Here is a 19008-nt window from a genome sequence, read left to right as displayed (position 1 = left end):
TCAGTACAGAGAAAACTTCTATGAGTGTGATTGCCAAATACTATACGCTGTAGTCTGTTCAATGTTTTTCCATGATATACAACATAATCTCATCCAAAAAAGCAAGCCCAAAGCAGCACAACCACCCTCCACACACTGCCAGCACAAAGCAGCATTTTTCAGCAAAAGAACTGGAGTCTTTCATGTTTGGTGCATCAATGCCATGTTGAAACGTGTGCCATCAGCCACAGGGCAGATGAAAATATCTCTCATAAGACTGGAGACTGTAGTAAAAACTGTCAATGTGGTGCTATGGATGCTCTGTAAGGTTACATGTGCAGCCCTGAATGAATACCTCTATGATTTGTGAATAAAAACAGGCTCTACAGAGACTCTTATTAACCTCCTTCATGTGTCTCTCCTCACTGCCTTCACCTTCATTCATTAGCTTAACATGTAATGACGCTGTTCTGCCAGGATAAATGGGTAAGTGTGGACCTTGTGCAGGAGAGACATTTATTTGAGCTTTCTTCCAAATTTTCTCCAACAAGGAAATATATCTTACCAGTTCTACACCCAGAAAATCACTCTGAATCCTTTAAATGCCTGGAGAGTCGATTCTTTATCAGTCAGACAGCTCCCAGCAGACTTACGAGACAACATGGCAGATTAAAGCCTTGCTGGGCTTGTTTCTTGTGTCTGCCGAGTCACAAAACTCAACAGCTCTGCACATCCATACAGAGATCCAAAGCACAATGAGGAACAAACACCTTAATGTTACTCATTCTGGTTTTACAATTATCTGAATTAAACTAAAGACTCCTTAAACTTCAAAATTCAAAACAGTTACAGAAGAGGGGTGAGTTAAGGGAAAGGTGTGAGAAATAGATGTTTTTTTCTTAACATTAAAACATCAATCCTCTGACTCTGAAGGGCTATTTAAGATATGACTGAAGACTTCACAAAGAGTCTCTGACAAGCAAGACAAGATTTAAAAGTCAAATTATTTTCAGCTCAAGGCAGTGGAGACAGCTGCAATAAAAAAAAAAGCAAGAAGTGCTTCAGGAAAAACGAGCAGCAGATCCTGACAACCGTGAAGGTATCAACCATCATAAAACTGTGTACATTTAGAATAATCTCCTATTAAAACCTATCCTGGTTGTCATTTTGTGTCATTTTTGGGAGGGAAATGCTCACAAGCAGGTTTGTTCAAGTGATTACTGGAGCTCTGAAACCAAGAGCACCTGAGCTGATCAAGCAGTTATTTCTTGCTACAGAAATGTCCAAATATAAAACCTTACACACAATGAGTCAGCATCTTATGACTCACCCAATTCCTATATGTTTGGCAGATATAAAATGTATAGAATTTGAAGCATACTGAGTAAAATCTATTTAAGGGTTGTTTCTAAAAAAACAAACAAACCCAGAGCTGAAATGTAAGCTGTCAGACCCAAATGAGTCTAAATGTGTTCATTCTGTCACTCTGAAGCCAAAAGGGTTCCCAAATGTAAAAGAAGCAACTCTCACAGGGATAAATATAGATGTACACACGTTGAACAAGTTCAATACACTGTGCACACATCAAAAATTGAGTTATTTCAGGGTTTATTATTCTTCTGGGTGTATCTTGCCTTCTCTGCTATTAGCAAAATCATCAGTGTTTGGGAGAGTCTCTCTGTCTGTGACAAACGTTCATGTCATGAGATGATTCTCATAAAATATTTGTTCAGTTCGGTATCAGCTTGTGTGATAACAGTTTTAGGGCATGTTGAATGCTATTAAAGCCTGATAAATTGTTGAGATACGTTGTAAATTTTTGATGACATGAGCCAAAGCACATCATGAACTTATGCAATCCATCTACACAGCTCTACTGCTCTAAAAGTCAGGATAAAATCTATTTTCATCAAAACAACCACATGAATAGAGCTTCGGATTCCTAGTCTGATTTGTCGTATGTAGATGTAGTTTAGGTCACATTCTAATTGTTACCCTCCCCGCCATCCTCTAACCATCCACGGGGAACGTCACAAGTCAGCGACAGTACATTCAGATTTGTAGTGTTGGACAGCTCCATGACAGCTGAGATTTAGATAGCAAGAGTGTCAAAAAGACCAAGTTTCAACACCACCCCTGGTACTTAAAGAACTCATGCCTACATCAATAATTTGATCATTTTCATCTGGGAAAGAAGAGCTGTTAATTTAACGTGTGTTTGTTGACACAATTACCAAACAGCTATCAGCTCAGGTCGGTGGCACTTGCTATAAAGGTCTGTTAAAGGGGACATATCATGCTTGTTCCTCCTTTTCACTATGCCAGACTAGGATGCCTGTAAAGCATTTCTGCCCTCAGTACAAGTCATTTAGTTCCTTCATTGCCCCACAATAGCGTTCTCAATATCCTCATTTTAGGCCATTCTGAAGATCTCGTTGAAACGCTCTGTTTCGAGAATGACCTCCAGTAACCTTGAATCGTCACAGCCCTTTGTGCTCTGATTGGTCAGTTCTATCAGAGGGGTGGAGGGGGTAGAGCCAGGGGGCGGTTTTTGCAGCATGGCAGTATTTACAAAATTGCCACATTGAATGGAGCAGACTGAGCGAGTTTGCTGTTTGCCAAAAATTCACCGTAAGGCTTTGATAGCACTAATGAAATGGCAGAGTGTAGGATACGTCCTTTTGTATTGGCCCCAAGTCAGACCCAGACGGTTCTGCAGCTCAGGAGGAAGAAAATCCACCTCGACACAGATCATCTCAGGACGCTTCAGTGTGGTGAGTCAAACCGGTACTGTAACACGTATAGGTCATATGTTTATACTCTTGGTGGGTGTATCCCTCGTGGTGGTTGTGTGACTAACTGACATCACAGAGGAGGAGCTGCTTTATCAGATTACTCCAATAAAAAGAAAGGATCCTCGTGTTGTCACGGAGGTCGAAATCTCGCAACCAAATGGCAATGACCTATTTTCAGAGGCATCAAATCTCGTTCTACGATATCAGAAAAAATGGAATATCTAATTTTTTTAAATTCAGGGGGTGAAAGATCTTGTTTTCAAATTTATTTTATTATATGTAAGTATTAAATCAGGGATCAGCATGATATGTCCCCTTTAAAGAACAATAACCTATGGAGTAAACCTGATACACAGAAAAGCACTTAAGAGCTCAAAACCAACTGGAGGTTTCTTCCCTCTAAACATATACTTTTTCTGATATAAAGCTTTTTATAGTAAGCTGTAATGTTCCATCAATATTTAAACATATAAAATGCATTTTGTTTTCATGTGTGCATGTTGAATTATGGAAATAACTATTTTTCAAATATACCCAGATAGTTATTTTTACCATGACAGGGAAGGTCTGCAAGCTCTGGGTGCCCTTTTAGTTGAAAGAACAGACACGTCTTTTTTTAAATGTATTACCATCACATTGCATTTCTAACAGAGTCAGTGTCAACAAGTTTGACAAAATATGAAAGATTTTCTTGTTAAAAAGAATTCTAGCAGTGAATAAATCAGGTTAATTATATGAGTAAAACCCACAGAGCTGAGGATCAGTTTCCTCTGTGTGAACTTCTACACTGTGTGCTCCATTTCCTCTCCTCTGAGCCCTGTGGGACGGCACAAAACTCTGGATCGCAGCGCTGAGCTGAGGCGGCCGAGCAGCACGCTGCACTTGAGCCTCCTCTCTGTTACCTGCTTTACTCACACACCCCTGAGACCAGAGTGAGAGAAGGACGGCGTGATGTGACCCACATTCACTTACACTCACAGGAGGGAGCCAGAGGTGGAGAGGCTGGGGAGGGTGGACCGCGAGAAGCAGATAGAGGAGACAGTTGTTGCTCCATCTATCAAATCAGTCTAAACTTCACTGTGCAATTCAACCGTCTCTTCCAGTTACACCAAAACACAACTTGCTTTAAAAATGAATGTGTTTTAAGGAAATACATGGTTATGTTTTAGTTTTAAACCACTGAGACCTCAGGAAGAAATGTTCGCATTTCAGCACTGAGAGACTTGAACAGTTTGACAATTTCTGGCACACGTGTAAACAAAAACACTTTTGAACCAACGGTTGAACGGTACAAGTAGTGCAAAGAAAATTAGCGAACAAAACTGAGCCAAACAACAAAAATCAATTCACAGCCACCATATAAAGGATCTTAAGGTCATTTATGAGGCAAAATGAAATAGGGTGAGGTTTTAAACTGAGTGTTGGTCTCTCGGTGGAACAAACAAGACATCTAAAGAGTTCCTTGGAGGCTCAAACAACATGTGATCAATGCTTTCATGTTTTCTACTTCATGATAAATTAAGTGATTTAAAAACTTTGCTGTCAAACATTCCTTTTGAAGCCAAATAATCTTAACATCTTAAATTTAATGACATTACTTGGTTTGACATGATCTGGTGCATGATGGGTGTCTCTTTTCTGTGGATTTCACTCCATTTACTGCTGTGCAATTTAAAACACTCCAAGATACTAAAAAAAAGCAGACACATCCATTGACAGAAAACTGGAAAGCATGACAGACCCTGACATGTTTTGGATTTGACTGATGCTCACTCAGCATGACCAGTTTTTTCATTCCTTTCTATTTAAACAGAGTGCAATAAGAGCATTGTTTTGTTGTCTTTTCACAGTCACAGGCACAAAGACCAATGGTTTAATCAAACATAACCATAACTGACAGAACAACCATAAAGAAAAAAAATCGACGCTGCAGCACTATTACTCTTCCTTATGCCCTTTTATCTATCTATCTATCTATCTATCTATCTATCTATCTATCTATCTATCTATCTATCTATCTATCTATCTATCTATCTATCTATCTATCTATCGACAGGGATGCAGACAGAGTCGGTACAGTAGGGGTAGGAGAGGAAAGGGCGAGGGGAATAAATCCTGGCTGCTGCAGTATTAATTCTTAATTGGAAAGAGATGCTGTTCTTCAGCGTAGCGATTCTGCTTCATTTAGCTTACATGAAGAGACCCAGGGCAGAGGGCTGTGTAGCTGTTTCAGAGCACTCAGCAGAAAAAAATAAGAGGAAAGAAGGAGGAGGAGGAGAAACAGGAGGAGGAGGCAGCAGCTATACCCTACTTGAAATAACCTAATTCATCATAAAACACACACAAACATGCACACTCACACCCCCACTGATTTACAGACCCCTTTCCTAATTGGTAAATACACTTCGGCTCTCCAGTTGTGATTGGACAGAAATCCCTCACTGTGCGCCCTGAAGATGAGTGGACCATCTGGCCTGTTCCTCCCTCCAGAGCCGCCTGATTGCAGAGCCTGGAGACGGGCCCAGATAACTGGAGTCTCAAGTTAAGTGCCAGCTGTACTTAACAGTAACGGGTTAAAGGTCAGGAATTAAACAACTAAGCATGGGATGTGTTTAAAATGGAGAGGAATGTCGATTCTTTTCCCAGGCTTTGCTGGAATTCACAGTAAAAACACTTTTTTCTTTCTATGCAACACAGTCATTCCTTTTCTCAATATGCAGGTCTACAAGCAGCTGATCAAGGGGGTTGCAAGAGAGACTTGGGAGTGTTTGATGTCTTTGAAGCCAGCATGGAAACATCAAGTATACTGCTGAGCAGAAGGGGGAGTTTTGTAAAAAAAAAAAAAAAATAATAATAATTATATCTTTGAGCTGTACTGTGACTACACATGCTTCTTGTTATCTGTCACCTGCTATTTCACTTAAGCTGCTTTTCAGTAGAAATGACACAATGAAAACTTTTCTGTCACTATGTTCAAATTTTAAACAGAAGCAGAATAACTGGAAACTAATGTCTTTCAATACAGAATGACTTTTTTAGTAAGGAAAGAGAAATGTCATGTTCAGCTGGTTGGAAAATAAACACTAAAACTCATTGTATGAGAGTGATACAGGTTGAAATTTTGCTCAAATGCTGCACATTTTACCTGCGACAGAGCAGATTTTAAATCAGATCATAAGTTTGGTTAAGACACTGAAATATGATGTGATAATGCCCAGCTCTTCTGTGAATGCTCTGTAGTACTGTTGACTACACCTTACACAGCTCACACTGAGCTTTAAATACCCAGCCTATACATTGATGCATCGCCAACTGTCAAAAAAAATTACATAAGGGCAGAAAATAAACCAAAGTGACTTAAGTATCACAAAACCAGAGCTGTGTGAAGCCCAAACTTGTCCCCCAGAAGAACCCCGAAATGGTTTCAATCAGAGCAGCCGCGACTTACGTGTATTGCTGCGGGAACGTGAGACTCTCCGCTTCAGGCCACGATGCGCTGAAAATCAAGATAATCTGGATAGATACCAAGCAGACGATGCTGCAAGAGCTTCTGCCTATCGCCATTTTCCATTAACAATTCTCGTCACGGGGGTTCGGTGCGTGAATGAAGCGCTCCGGACTGTCTCCGGGGGCATAAATAGATACCGAGCTGATAGTGCGGACGTCCGGCTCAGTTTCCCGACGACTTCATGTCGGTTATCTGCTGTCAAGTGCACGCGGAGGAGGCAGGCATTGGCCGTGAAGGCATCGCGGACGGTGGGAGATGCACTAATGCAGCTGCCAAGACACTGCAGAGTCTCTCCTCCTGCTCCCACATACACCAACACCAACACCGACACTATCACCACAGAGGCCGGCGCGTGCACGACAGCTCGCTCGCGCCAACTCTCTGTCACTCACTCTCTCATCAGAAGCGCGAGGAGAAAGACGCGTTCACGCTCACCAGGCAACAGAGGAGCAGTGGAAGAATCTAGTATTTCTTTATTTATCCCTGCAGGGCCACGTGGTCATCGGCACAGATTTTGTTTTTCCATCCAAGACTGGCCGCTTCTTTTCCGTGTATGCAGCCGTAAACCAGCATGATAACACATTTAGGCTGCAGCAGCTCGCTGAAAGGTCCCTGAATGCCTCTGAATTAAATTATACTGTTGAACTGATTCATTATGCTAATATCATGCTTCAGACCTCATGGGAACCAAGGAGCCACCTGATTTAGGCTAATTGATAATGTGCACAATTCCTATTTATGAAACCTAACATATAGGTGAATAACAATACTTTACTTTCTATTTCAGGCTTTTAACCCAGTGGAAAAAGGCTTTGTGTTTCAAGGGTCCCTTGTCACATGTCAGATGTCTGGCATGAGGAGCCTTATGTGAGCCAGAGCCTCTGTTTGAAGTAGCTGCTTTGACGTCTCCTGTTTGAAAGTCACAGAGCTCAGGGAGTCTTTGATTTCCAGGATCTGCCAATCAACTTCAATACATCTTTTTATATTTTTGTCATCGTCTCCCTCTTTGTTACTCCTCCTGTATCTTTAACAAAAAACCCAAAATAAAATTAGTGCAGGAACTTCAAACAGATATCACGAGCATGTGATCATTTCTATTTTGTGCCGTTTCCTTTTCCTCACCAGCACAGAGGAATTCCATGGTTCATTTTCTGTAGAAAGAAGAGTTGGACGAGAGCCAGACATTTTTTCCCCATCTCCTCATCTCCACTTTAAGCAGAACAAGAAGCATTCAGAATTACAGAGAAGCAACAACACTACAGACAAAACTACTCTTCATAAATGTAACCTCAAGGCACAGGGGGTTCTTCTGGGTTTATGAGGAAACTGATAAGATTCTGAGTACTGCCCTGGGGCAAAAAGTCTCGGATTAAAAACATTTTATAATGCCCTAAAATGACCAATAAAGTTCATTCCCAGGCACTTTCTGCATGGACTGATAATGAAATACGGAAAGTGAAAAACTGTTTCAAAGGAATCAACAAATTTTCAGCAGCTTTTAGTATCTAATACTGGAGCTCTGACAACATGAAAAAACTTTACTGGTTGGGAACTAGATACAGTGAATATACCAGTGAGCTATCAATACTTTAGTCTTTACAGCACTGATAGTTAAAGTATTCTTGCACGCAAAATGAGGAGTGTTGCTCACAACAGAAGTGAAAGGACCTAAGAAAGAAGGACAAAAACAGAAGCAATTCTGTCTTTTAAGATTTATTTTGTCGCTTAAACTAGTGTGAAATTTCAAAATCATTGTTTTCTTTGATGAGAAATCTTTTTTGGCTGTAAAACGGCTGAACTGTAGTCTTGGAGTAGAGTATCAAAGCTAATGTAATGTAATGATGTCACACTTTTTTGAAGGTTAAGTAGATGTGATTGTTGGAAATGACCCTTTATAGGTTTGGAGTCATGTTGCATTCATATGCTCCTTCCAGCTTCTGAGTCAGGCAGCTGTTTCTCCAACTATGGTGTTTTCACTGACTTTCAGTTTTGAAAGTTGGAAAGTTGTATCAAAAAAGGGCAATTTAGATTACAGCCAACCAGTTATTTACATGTGGAATGTTCTTACAAGAAGTCACATGTGCATTAAATGAATTAAAAGAAAGTTTCTTAACATTAACAAAGCATTGCTTACCCACCACATGGATAACTAAATAACCTCAAGTTGGTCGGGTGACAATTCCTTACCTAGTTTTCTAAGTTGTTGTTCAGTCAGTGAGGAGTCAACAGCAGTCAATCAGTAATTCTTATTCCCCTGCAGCTCTTTTACAAGAGATCGTGTACTCCCTGAGATGAGCCTGCAAAGCAATGAAAAGTAACAAACATGTCAAATGAACCATTAAAATGTCATTAACATGAGGGTTCTGTTTGCATATGAATCTATGGTCCTGATTCTTGGAAAGATATAAGCTTAGAAGTGCACTAATTCACCTTTTGGCCTCATTACATATGAATAAATTCTAAAAAGGGTTAAATAAAGACAGAGGTTCAGACATTAAGGAGGTCCAACAGTGATAAAAAATATGCAGAAAAGTCAGCAGCTAAAAATGTAACATTTGCCTCTTAAGTGAAAACGAACTTTTCGTTCTGTACTAAAGTTTTCTGTATTTGTACATTTTTCTCTACTCCATTCCATGTTTTTTATTTCTTTTTTTATGTGCTATATTTCTAACTGCAACTACCAGAACTAGTTGTTTTCAGCCTCAGAGTTATTTGCAGGATTTACCACCCTTAACTTTGGGGTAAACAGAAAGGATAACAGGACAATAAAACATCCACGTCACGGTATATTGGTAGTGAAACTGCAACATCTGACACACTACTATTAATTCCCATTTAAGGGAGGGAGTCGTGGCTATCACAGCAGGGTTTAGCTGTAATTAAATCCAGCGGACACTTGTAGCTGCACAGCAAGATGGAAATGCTGATAGAACTGCAGTTCAGCTACAAGATTTACTGTTCATGGGCTCTTTCATACGCCGCAGCATCTCTGAATATTAACAGCTCTCTTCCCCCAGACACAAGAAAACTAGAAGACTGAGGCCCACTACTGGGATGCTGAAGATATCAAAAATAAAGCTGAATCGGAGATTGATTTTATGGATTTGAATATGTTTCTTGATTTCTGCACAGATACTGTGATAATCTGGTTCATTTCCCGGCAGTGTTTTAAATTCCTCATGTATCCCACTCATCCCCTCACAGGTCATAGTCATTATTGGCAAAAGTCAACTCTCCAGCTGAAATATGTTCCACAAGCTGTTTGTATATCACAGTATTAATGCTGATAAGACCACAGCGGGATGTCAGGTTAAATCTCCACATGTGGGTAAGCTCCCTGCTTAGGTGTCCTTGACCAAGACTTGAATCCCCTCTTCACCTCCCCGCAGTCAATTGAGTCTGAACCCCGCTCATGATTAAAGGTGTAGGAGTATAAGGGAACAAATTCTATGTTTTTAATTAACTTTTGCCTCAGGTCAGACGGCCCTGCCTGCAAGTGTACAGTGGAAATGCAGCAAAAATCAAATATAGAATTTTTGCTTTATAAACTGTTTAACACTTGTGTTTTCACAGCCAGAGAATTACATCCTTGAAAGTTCACGAAACAGGATGATTGCACCTATTCAAGGCCCTTCTGGGAGGAAGGATGCGGGATCAGCTTTTTAGCCGTCTCCCTGACGGCCCCATGTGCTAATACTGCTGTCATGTCCTGGGGAGAGAGAAGACTAATTACTGACTGCACAGTCTCCCTGCCAGTCCCCCTCGGAGAGCCATGTACTGTTAATTGGACTACATCTCCAAAGGGAGCTGAACTGTAGATGAGACTGACCTTTACCTCCTGTTTACCGCATTATGAAGTAAAGGAGGTTTTTATTTATCCCTTAAAGGACCTTTGTTACGAAACACTGTTGTGCACAACAACCCTCAGCTATACCTCTTTTCAGCTTTACTTTGTTTTAGAGTCAATCAGAATCAATAGATGTAAATAACCTCTTGTTTCAGTGAAACACGTTCTTATCAAGTTCAAAATTACAAGAAACTTCTCACGTCTGTAGCATGTTAATGCTAAATGGTGCAAGCCCTGATGTTGTTCCCACAAGGTGAGGAGAAGGAGGTGAAGATGACGTGCTGGTACTCAGGTGTGAGTTAAGAAGTGAAGACATTGACCTGTCCTTCCATTCATCGTTACCGGGAACATAGGATTTATCTCCAATAAGATGGACAAGCTAGCTGTGCTAACCCAGCAACAGAGGGAAAACAGTAAGGCAGAGTAGCATCATGCTATTCATGGACATGGCTAACAGAGCTAACACTGGACATGAATGCCACATTGGAAGAACTTCACCTGCCTGACTGAACAGACTGCTGAGGAAGCTCAGTCCTGGACCCTGTGGTGGTGGTGGCTGACTGGAGAATGACGGACAAGCTGTCATCATCTATTTTATTATGGACCTTTTTGCACTTTCTATACACTCTCATACTTTTGTTTTCTTGATTGCTGCTGTGACTCATGAATCCCCCCTCAGGGATAAATAAAGTATTTTCTATTCTATTCTGTTCTGTTCTATTACATTACATTCTATTTAAACTAAAAGTTCAAATGTTGATTGACTGTGGACATAGATATTTTTAAATCCTAAAAGAGCTTAGAAGACTTATGTGTTATCTACAGTATTATAGTGGCATTGTGACCACACAAGCATGCTGGTTGACAGCTTTGTTTTCCACATTCATCATATCAGTAGCAGGCGAGGGTTAAGATTCAAGCTTGAAGATGGTGCTATTTAAACCCAGTAGATCACTTGAGTGAATACATTCTTGGTGATCTTGTGCGGCAATGTTTTTGTTAAACCCTTATTTTGATGAAATATTTGAGGTAAACCCACAACATCAAATGGCTGGCAGAAAATAAAGATGTCAGCAGATGAACAGTGGGATGAATTAATCCTTAAAGCAAAAAAGACTTTGCAAAGCTGCACCAAACCACACTATCATTGTTGAGGTAAACCAGAATAAATCCATTCATAGAAATTTATTCCATATCTCCAAATACAGCCTCTTTCTTTAAGGATGAGGGTGTTAGTGAGGTTTGAGGATGCTTTTTGAGACCACGTACAAGCTGTACACACATGTACACGTTTATTTAGGGCTGCACAGTGGTGCAGTGGTTAGCAGTGTTTCCTCATGGCAAAAAGGTACCTGGTTTGAGTCCTTGGTTTGAAGGTGCCTTCCTGTGTGGTATTCCCAGGTTCTGTCCCACAGTCCATAACTTTGCTCATCAGGTCAGCTGCTTCCTCTAATTAGCCTGTGAGTGCCGGTGAATGGTTGTCTCCCCTGTCATAAACTAGAGACTTGGTGGGCCCTGCCTCTTGCTGTGAAAAGATATTGAATGGAAATATATTTTCAGGGGTAAAATTGATGTTTTGACTCTGCGGGTCATTCAACATGCGGGAGTATAATAATAAAGGTAACAATATGATAATCACGTCTTTATTCAATTCAAGTTTATTAAATAGAACTTTAGATGTGAAATCATAGCTAAATCAAGTTTAATCTAAAAATAGCAAGTCAAAGTTGATTGACTAATTATCAAACAAAGTTATCTTTACACTTTAGCAGGTTAATTTTTTTGTTATAATAAAAAAACCACTGCTCTTTCACAATAGATGATATTTCTATTATTTATGATAAAGACTGCATACACACTCCAACATTACTGACACAAAGCAAATGTGATGTTAAAAAAGACACTGATGTTATACTGAGTGATGAAATCAAACCGTATCCTGAGAATTATGAAAAAAAATCAAACGTCGAAGGCTAAGTGCTCAGTGTTGGCTTATGATATAGATTATATTATTCTTTGGTAATCTCTTCAAATACTCCAAGTTAAATAATCACATTTTGAACAATATGCTGTAGAGGGAGTTAAAGGCCTGTCTAAGCCTCATTTGGACAGGCAGGAACACTGGCAAGAGCTGGGATGATCCTCTTGTACACGTCGATGCCTTTCAGGAAGACTTGCTCATTCAGGAACTCGTTGTGATCGTGCAGCAGGATTGGAGTGTGGTTCATTGGAGAGAAGCCGATCGCCGGGATACCAACCTTTGATTTGAAAGAAAAAGCAGTGAGTGTGGGATAACGTTCACTGAACATCAATAAAATGAAAGATTTTTTTTTCCTGCTGTCACAGCCAGTTCTTATACTCACAGCTCGGATGAAGCGACTGTCAGTAGCAGCCGGGAATATCTCCTTTTCCAGAGTCAAATTCCTACAGTGGAGAAATTGACACATAGAGGCTCAATTTTTGTAACATAAGATAGAAAATCAGCTCTCCTCAATGCTTTATGAGAAGGGAAAAAGGATTGTGGGAGCCGCGTGAATATTAGCAGCTGAGGTGTGAAAACTAATGAGTGAATGTATCATGATGTTTGTTTCAGAAAGACTGGGACATAAAATCTTGTTCTATGACCCACAAAACAGCAGACAGAATATTTGGTCATTTAACAACATCCAAATAAAATTTTGATTGTTCACACAATAAAGTTGTCAGACCAAAAATCTCTGTGTACAACTTAACATCAGAAACAACTTGAAACTGGAGATGCAGACAGCTGCTTCCAACTGTCCCACACTTGTTGAAAGGTGTACATCACCATACAGCTGTCTAAAGGGTTTCAATGCATGTTTTTGTTTTCCCTCTAAACATATTCAACACCGGGTGTGAACACTGAACTCACATTGACTTGCAGGTGGTGCTGAAGGCTTTCCACCAAGGATCAGTTTCTTCTGTCGAAGTCACAGCCTGGTTCATGTGTTTCTGAAATGAATGGCAGCAGATTTAATCTCTTGGACATCAGAAAGAAACCCACAGCCCTTTTATGAATTACATGAATGAACTTAATGAACTGACCTGAGCAAATTTGTATGTGACATCTTCTCCTGCTTCTCTGCACCATTCTTTGATCTGGCTTTCGAAATCCTGCGTTGAATTATAATTGAAAAGGGGTTGAATTGCTTACACTTAGCCAGAGATTATTTGACACCCAACACATCAATATATGGCTCAAAGTCCGAACCACTACAGGTCACGCCCACACCCACCTTTAAGTTTACAGTAGGTGGTATTCTCAGGTCGAAGCTGACATCCATTTCAGCAGGGATGACATTGTAAGCCACGCCTCCTTTGACCATGGTCATGTTCACTGAGGTGACATCACCGAGTGTAAAGCACTCACTGGTATTCAGCCTGAAATGCAGACATGGGGGCAATGAAATACTTTGCGCCACAATAAAAACAAAACAGAACTTTTAAAAAATCACGTAACAGCGTTTACCAAATTCTATAGGCATTTCCTTTTTATTAACGGGGGCCGTATACAAAGATCTATTATTTAATCTTAAAAAGTTACAAAAGAGAATTGTTAACAAAGGTAGTAGGTGCTGATTGCTTGTATGATGTTGTGTTGACTTTATACTATAAAAGGATGATTGCAAAAAAAGACTGTACACACAAAAAATTGTAATATCTTAAAACAGTTAATTTACTTAATTAGTTCAATTAAAAAAGTGAAACTCATATATTACTTAGATTCAGTCCATACAGAATGGGATATTTCAAGCACTGATTTCTTCAAACTGATTTCAATCTCACCTTTGTTTTTCCTTCTCTCTGAAGTCCAGGAAAGAGTTGATGACATGACGCTGAGAAAGAAAAGACATTCAGTGACATTGTTCAGCTTGTTCCTTGTGGTGTTTTTAAAATATTTTACTATTTGTATTGGCTGGTTACAAGACTCTGGTACTGACCAGCTTCTCAGCAGCCGTGTTCTCTACAAATCTGGAGCCATGACCTGGACTGCCCGGGCAGTGGACTGTGATCCCTGAAAGAGAGGAAGTTTATCTGCTTGGTCTAAGATGAAAGTTATCTCATCCTTTAAAGGAACTGTTTTAAACTTACACCAGGGGTTTCTTTCACCGTAGAAGACAGTGAAGGCCTCACCAGGGTTAGCCAGACCTAAAGAACAAATGTAGAAGAATAAATTAACCAATTTTTAACTCTACACTTTGTGAAATTGTAACAAAAGAAGAACAAACTGGAGGGCAAAATGACAGAAGCTCATGTTGTGCATATCTGTGTTTAGACCACATGATCCCCATTCTGGGACCACAATACCAATACACTTATATTATGTGCAGAAAAAGCTGAGGGTGACACAGTGCAGTTGGTAAAATGAAAACTTTTAAATTTCTGGTAACATCAGAATAAATCGAATATTGGCTCCGTTTCAAACATCACTATGTGGAAAGGATTGTTTTGCACACAGAAATCTCCCACTGTACATCTGTCACAGAATTAAATAGATACATGTGGCTCATTTCATTATACTCCCTGAATGACAACTACCTAAAAGTTCAACCATGCAATCGCCACCCTGTAAAGTGATTATTTAAACAGACAAGGACTAATATAACATGACACTCTAACTCATTTTTTATTCAATATATGTGGCACATTTCATACATCCAAACATGCAGCCCAAAGTGCTTCACAAAAGGAAAAAAGCATTATGTATAAAATCAATATGATAGGATCCATTAATACCAAAAAATAATCAAAATAATGGTAATTAAATATAAGCAACTGGAAATAAAACGTAATTGGGTTTGTTTAAATATATATATATATATATATATATATATATATATATATATATATATATATATATATATATATATATATATATATATATATATATATATAAAATTGCACTGTAGGTTTCCCTGGAGAACATGATGTTAACCATGAACTATAGTGTTCTGAGTTCAGGACATATGAACAGACACAAAATGCCTCCAAAAATACTTTGGAAAAGAAGAAGAAACACTTTCAAAGATAAATCTGAATTGTTAGTAGCTACATGTCAACTGTGGCAGAGGTTGCCACAACATGACACCAAGTGTTGCTTTCTCCTCTGACTATGGTAATATTGCATGAAGCAGAATGTTGTTCCTATAGTTACATGCAGTGTAATACAATGTGTCTGGCAGGATGATTCAGAGTGACACTCATACAGATGGCAGGAATGTTGGCAATACAGATTAGCTTGACGGCTGCAAACCATACATTCAATACACAATAACTTTCTTAGTAACTGAGTGACACTCAGCGTTTGTTCTCACATTTGCTCACTTGATCAAGAAAAAGGTTCAAAGAGTCATTCATTTACCTTCATCCAGAGAAAAGCCAATGTTTAACTTTTGGAACTCGGGATGCTGTACAAATGTTTCCATTCCCTTGTGACCCCCGACTTCTTCATCTTTAAAAAGTAGAAAAAAAAAGACGAAAATTATGTCTTAAGTGTTCATAAGTGACCAGTAGTTTATTACCAGTGAATCATGCACATTAAACACAGCTGATTAAAGGTCCGACACAACTATCAGGAGTTCACAATCAATCTAGCTACCCAGACATCTTCTTAAGTTTGGCAAACAATACAGAATTTCAACATGTGAATTCAATGCTTTAGAAAAATATGGATTATCAATTTCATATCATTCTATTCTTAACTTAAATTTACTATGACTCCACATACAACTTACCTTTTACTTTTTAATTAATTTGCTCATTCTTCAGCACTTTAAAACCGATCCAAAATGCCAGTTAGATGCAAAAACTGCACTGCAAAGAACTGAATCTAATTTTATCAAAATAAAATTACCGATTTGAGGTTTGAGTTCTAAACACAAACAAGAAATTTATGCATGTGGGGATGTGGTCTTCAGTCAGTCCCCACCATGGTCAGATTTCATATTTGTGCAACACCTTTAGCTGTGCAAAGTTTGCATTGTAGTTGGCACTGAACAATTAATCAAATTTAAATCGATATCGCAAAGTAATATAAAACAATTTTGAAATCGCAAAGGTTGCAATTAAAAAATTGCAATTATTGAAGTTAATTCAAAAGTTTTTAAATGCATTTAAAAACTGTAATCCACACGTTTCCATATTTCAGTGGTAGAGCCAGAGATTGGATCTTATTTACACTTCTGCTCTTTGTTTAGTGCGGGATTAATTTATTTCTCATGTCATTCATACCAGGCCTGTTGTTCTGCAGTCCTTCGTTTCCTTCTCTGATTATATTTAAGGTAATTAATGATAATTATATTACACTTCTACAGGGTTTAAGTTGAAGTTAAGTCAATCAGTCAATATTCTAATGTGATTGTAATAGTTAAATAAAGACATGTTATTCTTATATTATCATAACATGTAGGCGTGTCCTACAGGAAAGAAGTGTTTATATGTCACAGTATCCTTTGTCGTGTTGGTCTTACTACATAATAATTTATTGCTTGTGTTTAGTGAATAATGCAGAAGATAAATGTCCCGCCCAAAAATCACATGCTAAATCACAATATTGGTCCGAAAAAATTGCAACTAGATTGTTTTCCAAAATCGTTCAGCCCTAATTGTGGTCTTATAAAGTAAAAGGATTTATAATCCTTATTGGATCAGTGGAAACATGTCCTCTTTTTAGGCAACCAAGATAAAAAGGCAGGTAACGATTATTACACTTTTACTTAAGAATAAGTCCAATCAGGTCAAATTAAAAATAAGTTATACAAGAAATAAGAGTACAGATACAGGAGGAAGCAATAAAATATCTCACCAGGAACAAACATTAAGTGCACAGTACGTGGTAGTTTCCGTCCCTCCGCTATAAGTCCTCTGACTGCTTGGATATACCTGCAAAGAAAAGAGGACACAACAGAGTTATGACAGATTAAGGAAATCTATTCTGATCTGACAGTATTCAGGCTAGAAGGAGGTAGTTAAAACAGGGGTTTGACATAATATAGAATAAAAGGTGTAGGTCACAACATCACTAGAGCAAGACTCCTGTTTAAAAACAAGTTATCAATGCAGTTTATACCCACTGTATAGTTACACATTTCATGTCCTGTGATCCCCGGGCATAAATGTTGCCCTCTGCATCTTTGAAAGCACTGAAAGCATCGTATTTCCAGTGTTCCTGGAGAAGAGATTCATATCAAATGCATTTTTTTTCAAGGCTAATCAAAATAAAAGCAGGATTCTAACACCTTAAACAGAGGAATAAATCATACCTGAAAAACAGGCACGACATCTGTGTGGGAGTTCAGTAAGATGGATTTGAGAGCAGGGTCCGTCCCTTCCCATGTCATGATAGACACCACTCTGCCTGGACAAACCTGAAAGAAGACAGTGATATCCATATCATAGGAAAGATTATAACTTCTTTTTTACATTATAAGTGTGACAGTTTGCTTTGTGGGTTATGTTACACTTACTGACACACACCTCAATTTTTTTAATGGGAAGCCCAAGCTCTCCTGCAATCCTGTCCAGGAATTTAAGAGCAGCATCTGTAAATTAATAAAGAAAAAAAGCAGACATGTCTGTTTGTTCACAATCCAAACATGTGAAATAATATCTAAAGAGTCCTAAAATTTATCTTTCAGCATCAATGTTGAAACAATATACCCCAAAAAGGATCTAAGTCTTTTTATTGTAAGTAAAGTAACTTTTAGACACGCAGTTCTTTTGTTTTGGTCAGGAAAATAATTTATGGTTTTAAGTATTTTCCTTTATTTCTGTTTTTTTCCCTCTATTATGCTGCCAAGCTTTCTTTACTCCACTCCACACAATTCTTACATAACTTTAATTGTTTAATGTCAACCAGGCGATGATAAGAAGTGGACTTTGACAAACTACAGAGCAACATAAAAAAAATGCAACCTTGGGCATATTTTTCTGCGAGTTCCACAGACTCTGTTAGAACAGTTTATATTAACACCAAATTTAGACCATGGTATTTCCAAGACATAGTGTGTTTTCATACTGAAACATACTCACCATAGTCCGGGTCTGGATGGACAGTTTTGAGGCGGAGGTACTCTCTGAACAGGCTCACAGAGGGGTCCTCTCCCGCAGGAGAGCTCTGTCCGCCTCCCACATCGAGACCATCTTTGTCAGGCAGCATGGTGGGTTTTACTTACACCTCTGGGGACACAGATAATACAGAACCATTATTAAAAAAAAAAAAACCCACACAACATCTGAAACAGAATCGTTTATTTTATCTGCAACATCAGATAGAATGAGCAGCAGCTACTAGCTTCACCGATAATATCCAGATCACACGTATCTCTTTGATAAAGCTGTTTGTCGTAAACACAAGATCGAATCACATGATGTTATAACAACACATCCTGTTACTCTGTCAGTTGTTTTGTTCATGGGACTCTCAGGTACTGGGCCTGTCTAACTACCTTGAGTGTCGCTCGAATAAACAACGCACTGCTAGCTGGTTGCTAAATCAACATATGCTTCTTGCGAGCGTCAGTAAAAGCTAACTCTCTAAAACTGAAGATAAATAAGAGTCACATGACTGCTCACAGCTCGTTTGTACTCAGTGTTTGATTTTTAGTCAGTAATAACTCACAGAACCTACCTTGTACAGTCAATGTGCTCGTCAGGTGAAAAGCTTATTTCCGTCAGCTGACAACGTCTGATCTTTCAAAATAAAAGACCTGCTGTATAAGTATGCAGAATGATGTCAAAATTAAAATATTAATCATTAAATAATATTAACGTTTTTTTGTGTGTCCCTTAGTAAAGCAGACAAAAAAGAGAAAAGGGAAATCATTTTAAATAAAACATGTCTAAATCCTGACCAAAAT

At 38.8% G+C, this 19008-nt stretch overlaps 2 protein-coding genes across 3 annotated transcripts in view; both read right to left on the bottom strand.

Annotated features, from left to right (window-relative positions):
* Nucleotides 1–6637, bottom strand: part of LOC141802091 (voltage-dependent calcium channel subunit alpha-2/delta-2-like) — a 43993-nt gene extending 37356 nt beyond the window's left edge. The window contains exon 1 of the mRNA XM_074685545.1: nucleotides 6223–6637. Within this exon, the coding sequence (XP_074541646.1) occupies nucleotides 6223–6338 (116 nt within the window). The 5' untranslated portion in view covers nucleotides 6339–6637. The remainder of the gene's footprint in view (nucleotides 1–6222) is intronic.
* Nucleotides 6638–11949: 5312 nt separating this feature from the next.
* Nucleotides 11950–18914, bottom strand: LOC141795949 (aminoacylase-1A-like). 2 transcript variants are annotated; one of them, XM_074676748.1, is made up of 15 exons: nucleotides 18780–18914; nucleotides 18182–18328; nucleotides 17627–17691; nucleotides 17413–17517; nucleotides 17224–17318; nucleotides 16956–17032; nucleotides 15513–15602; nucleotides 14243–14299; nucleotides 14092–14165; nucleotides 13937–13986; nucleotides 13387–13531; nucleotides 13196–13264; nucleotides 13023–13102; nucleotides 12493–12553; nucleotides 11950–12387 (listed from the first exon to the last, which is right to left on the bottom strand). In XM_074676748.1, exons 2-15 carry the CDS (start codon nucleotides 18306–18308, stop codon nucleotides 12223–12225), a joined length of 1260 nt encoding a protein of 419 aa, XP_074532849.1. In that variant the 5' UTR covers nucleotides 18309–18328; nucleotides 18780–18914; the 3' UTR covers nucleotides 11950–12222. The 2 variants fall into 2 exon arrangements, with proteins under 2 accessions (XP_074532849.1, XP_074532859.1); XM_074676758.1 differs by lacking the exon at nucleotides 18780–18914 and adding an exon at nucleotides 18598–18769.
* Between the last annotated feature and the right edge of the window lie 94 nt (nucleotides 18915–19008).

This window comes from Halichoeres trimaculatus, unplaced genomic scaffold (genome assembly GCF_033239565.1).
Source record: "Halichoeres trimaculatus isolate MK-OKI-2021-1 unplaced genomic scaffold, fHalTri1.1 fHalTri1_scaffold_1, whole genome shotgun sequence".
NCBI classification, from domain to species: Eukaryota; Metazoa; Chordata; class Actinopteri; order Labriformes; family Labridae; genus Halichoeres; species Halichoeres trimaculatus.
The sequence above is the reverse complement of the archived record's forward strand: the minus strand, read 5'-3'. Positions and strand labels throughout refer to the sequence as shown.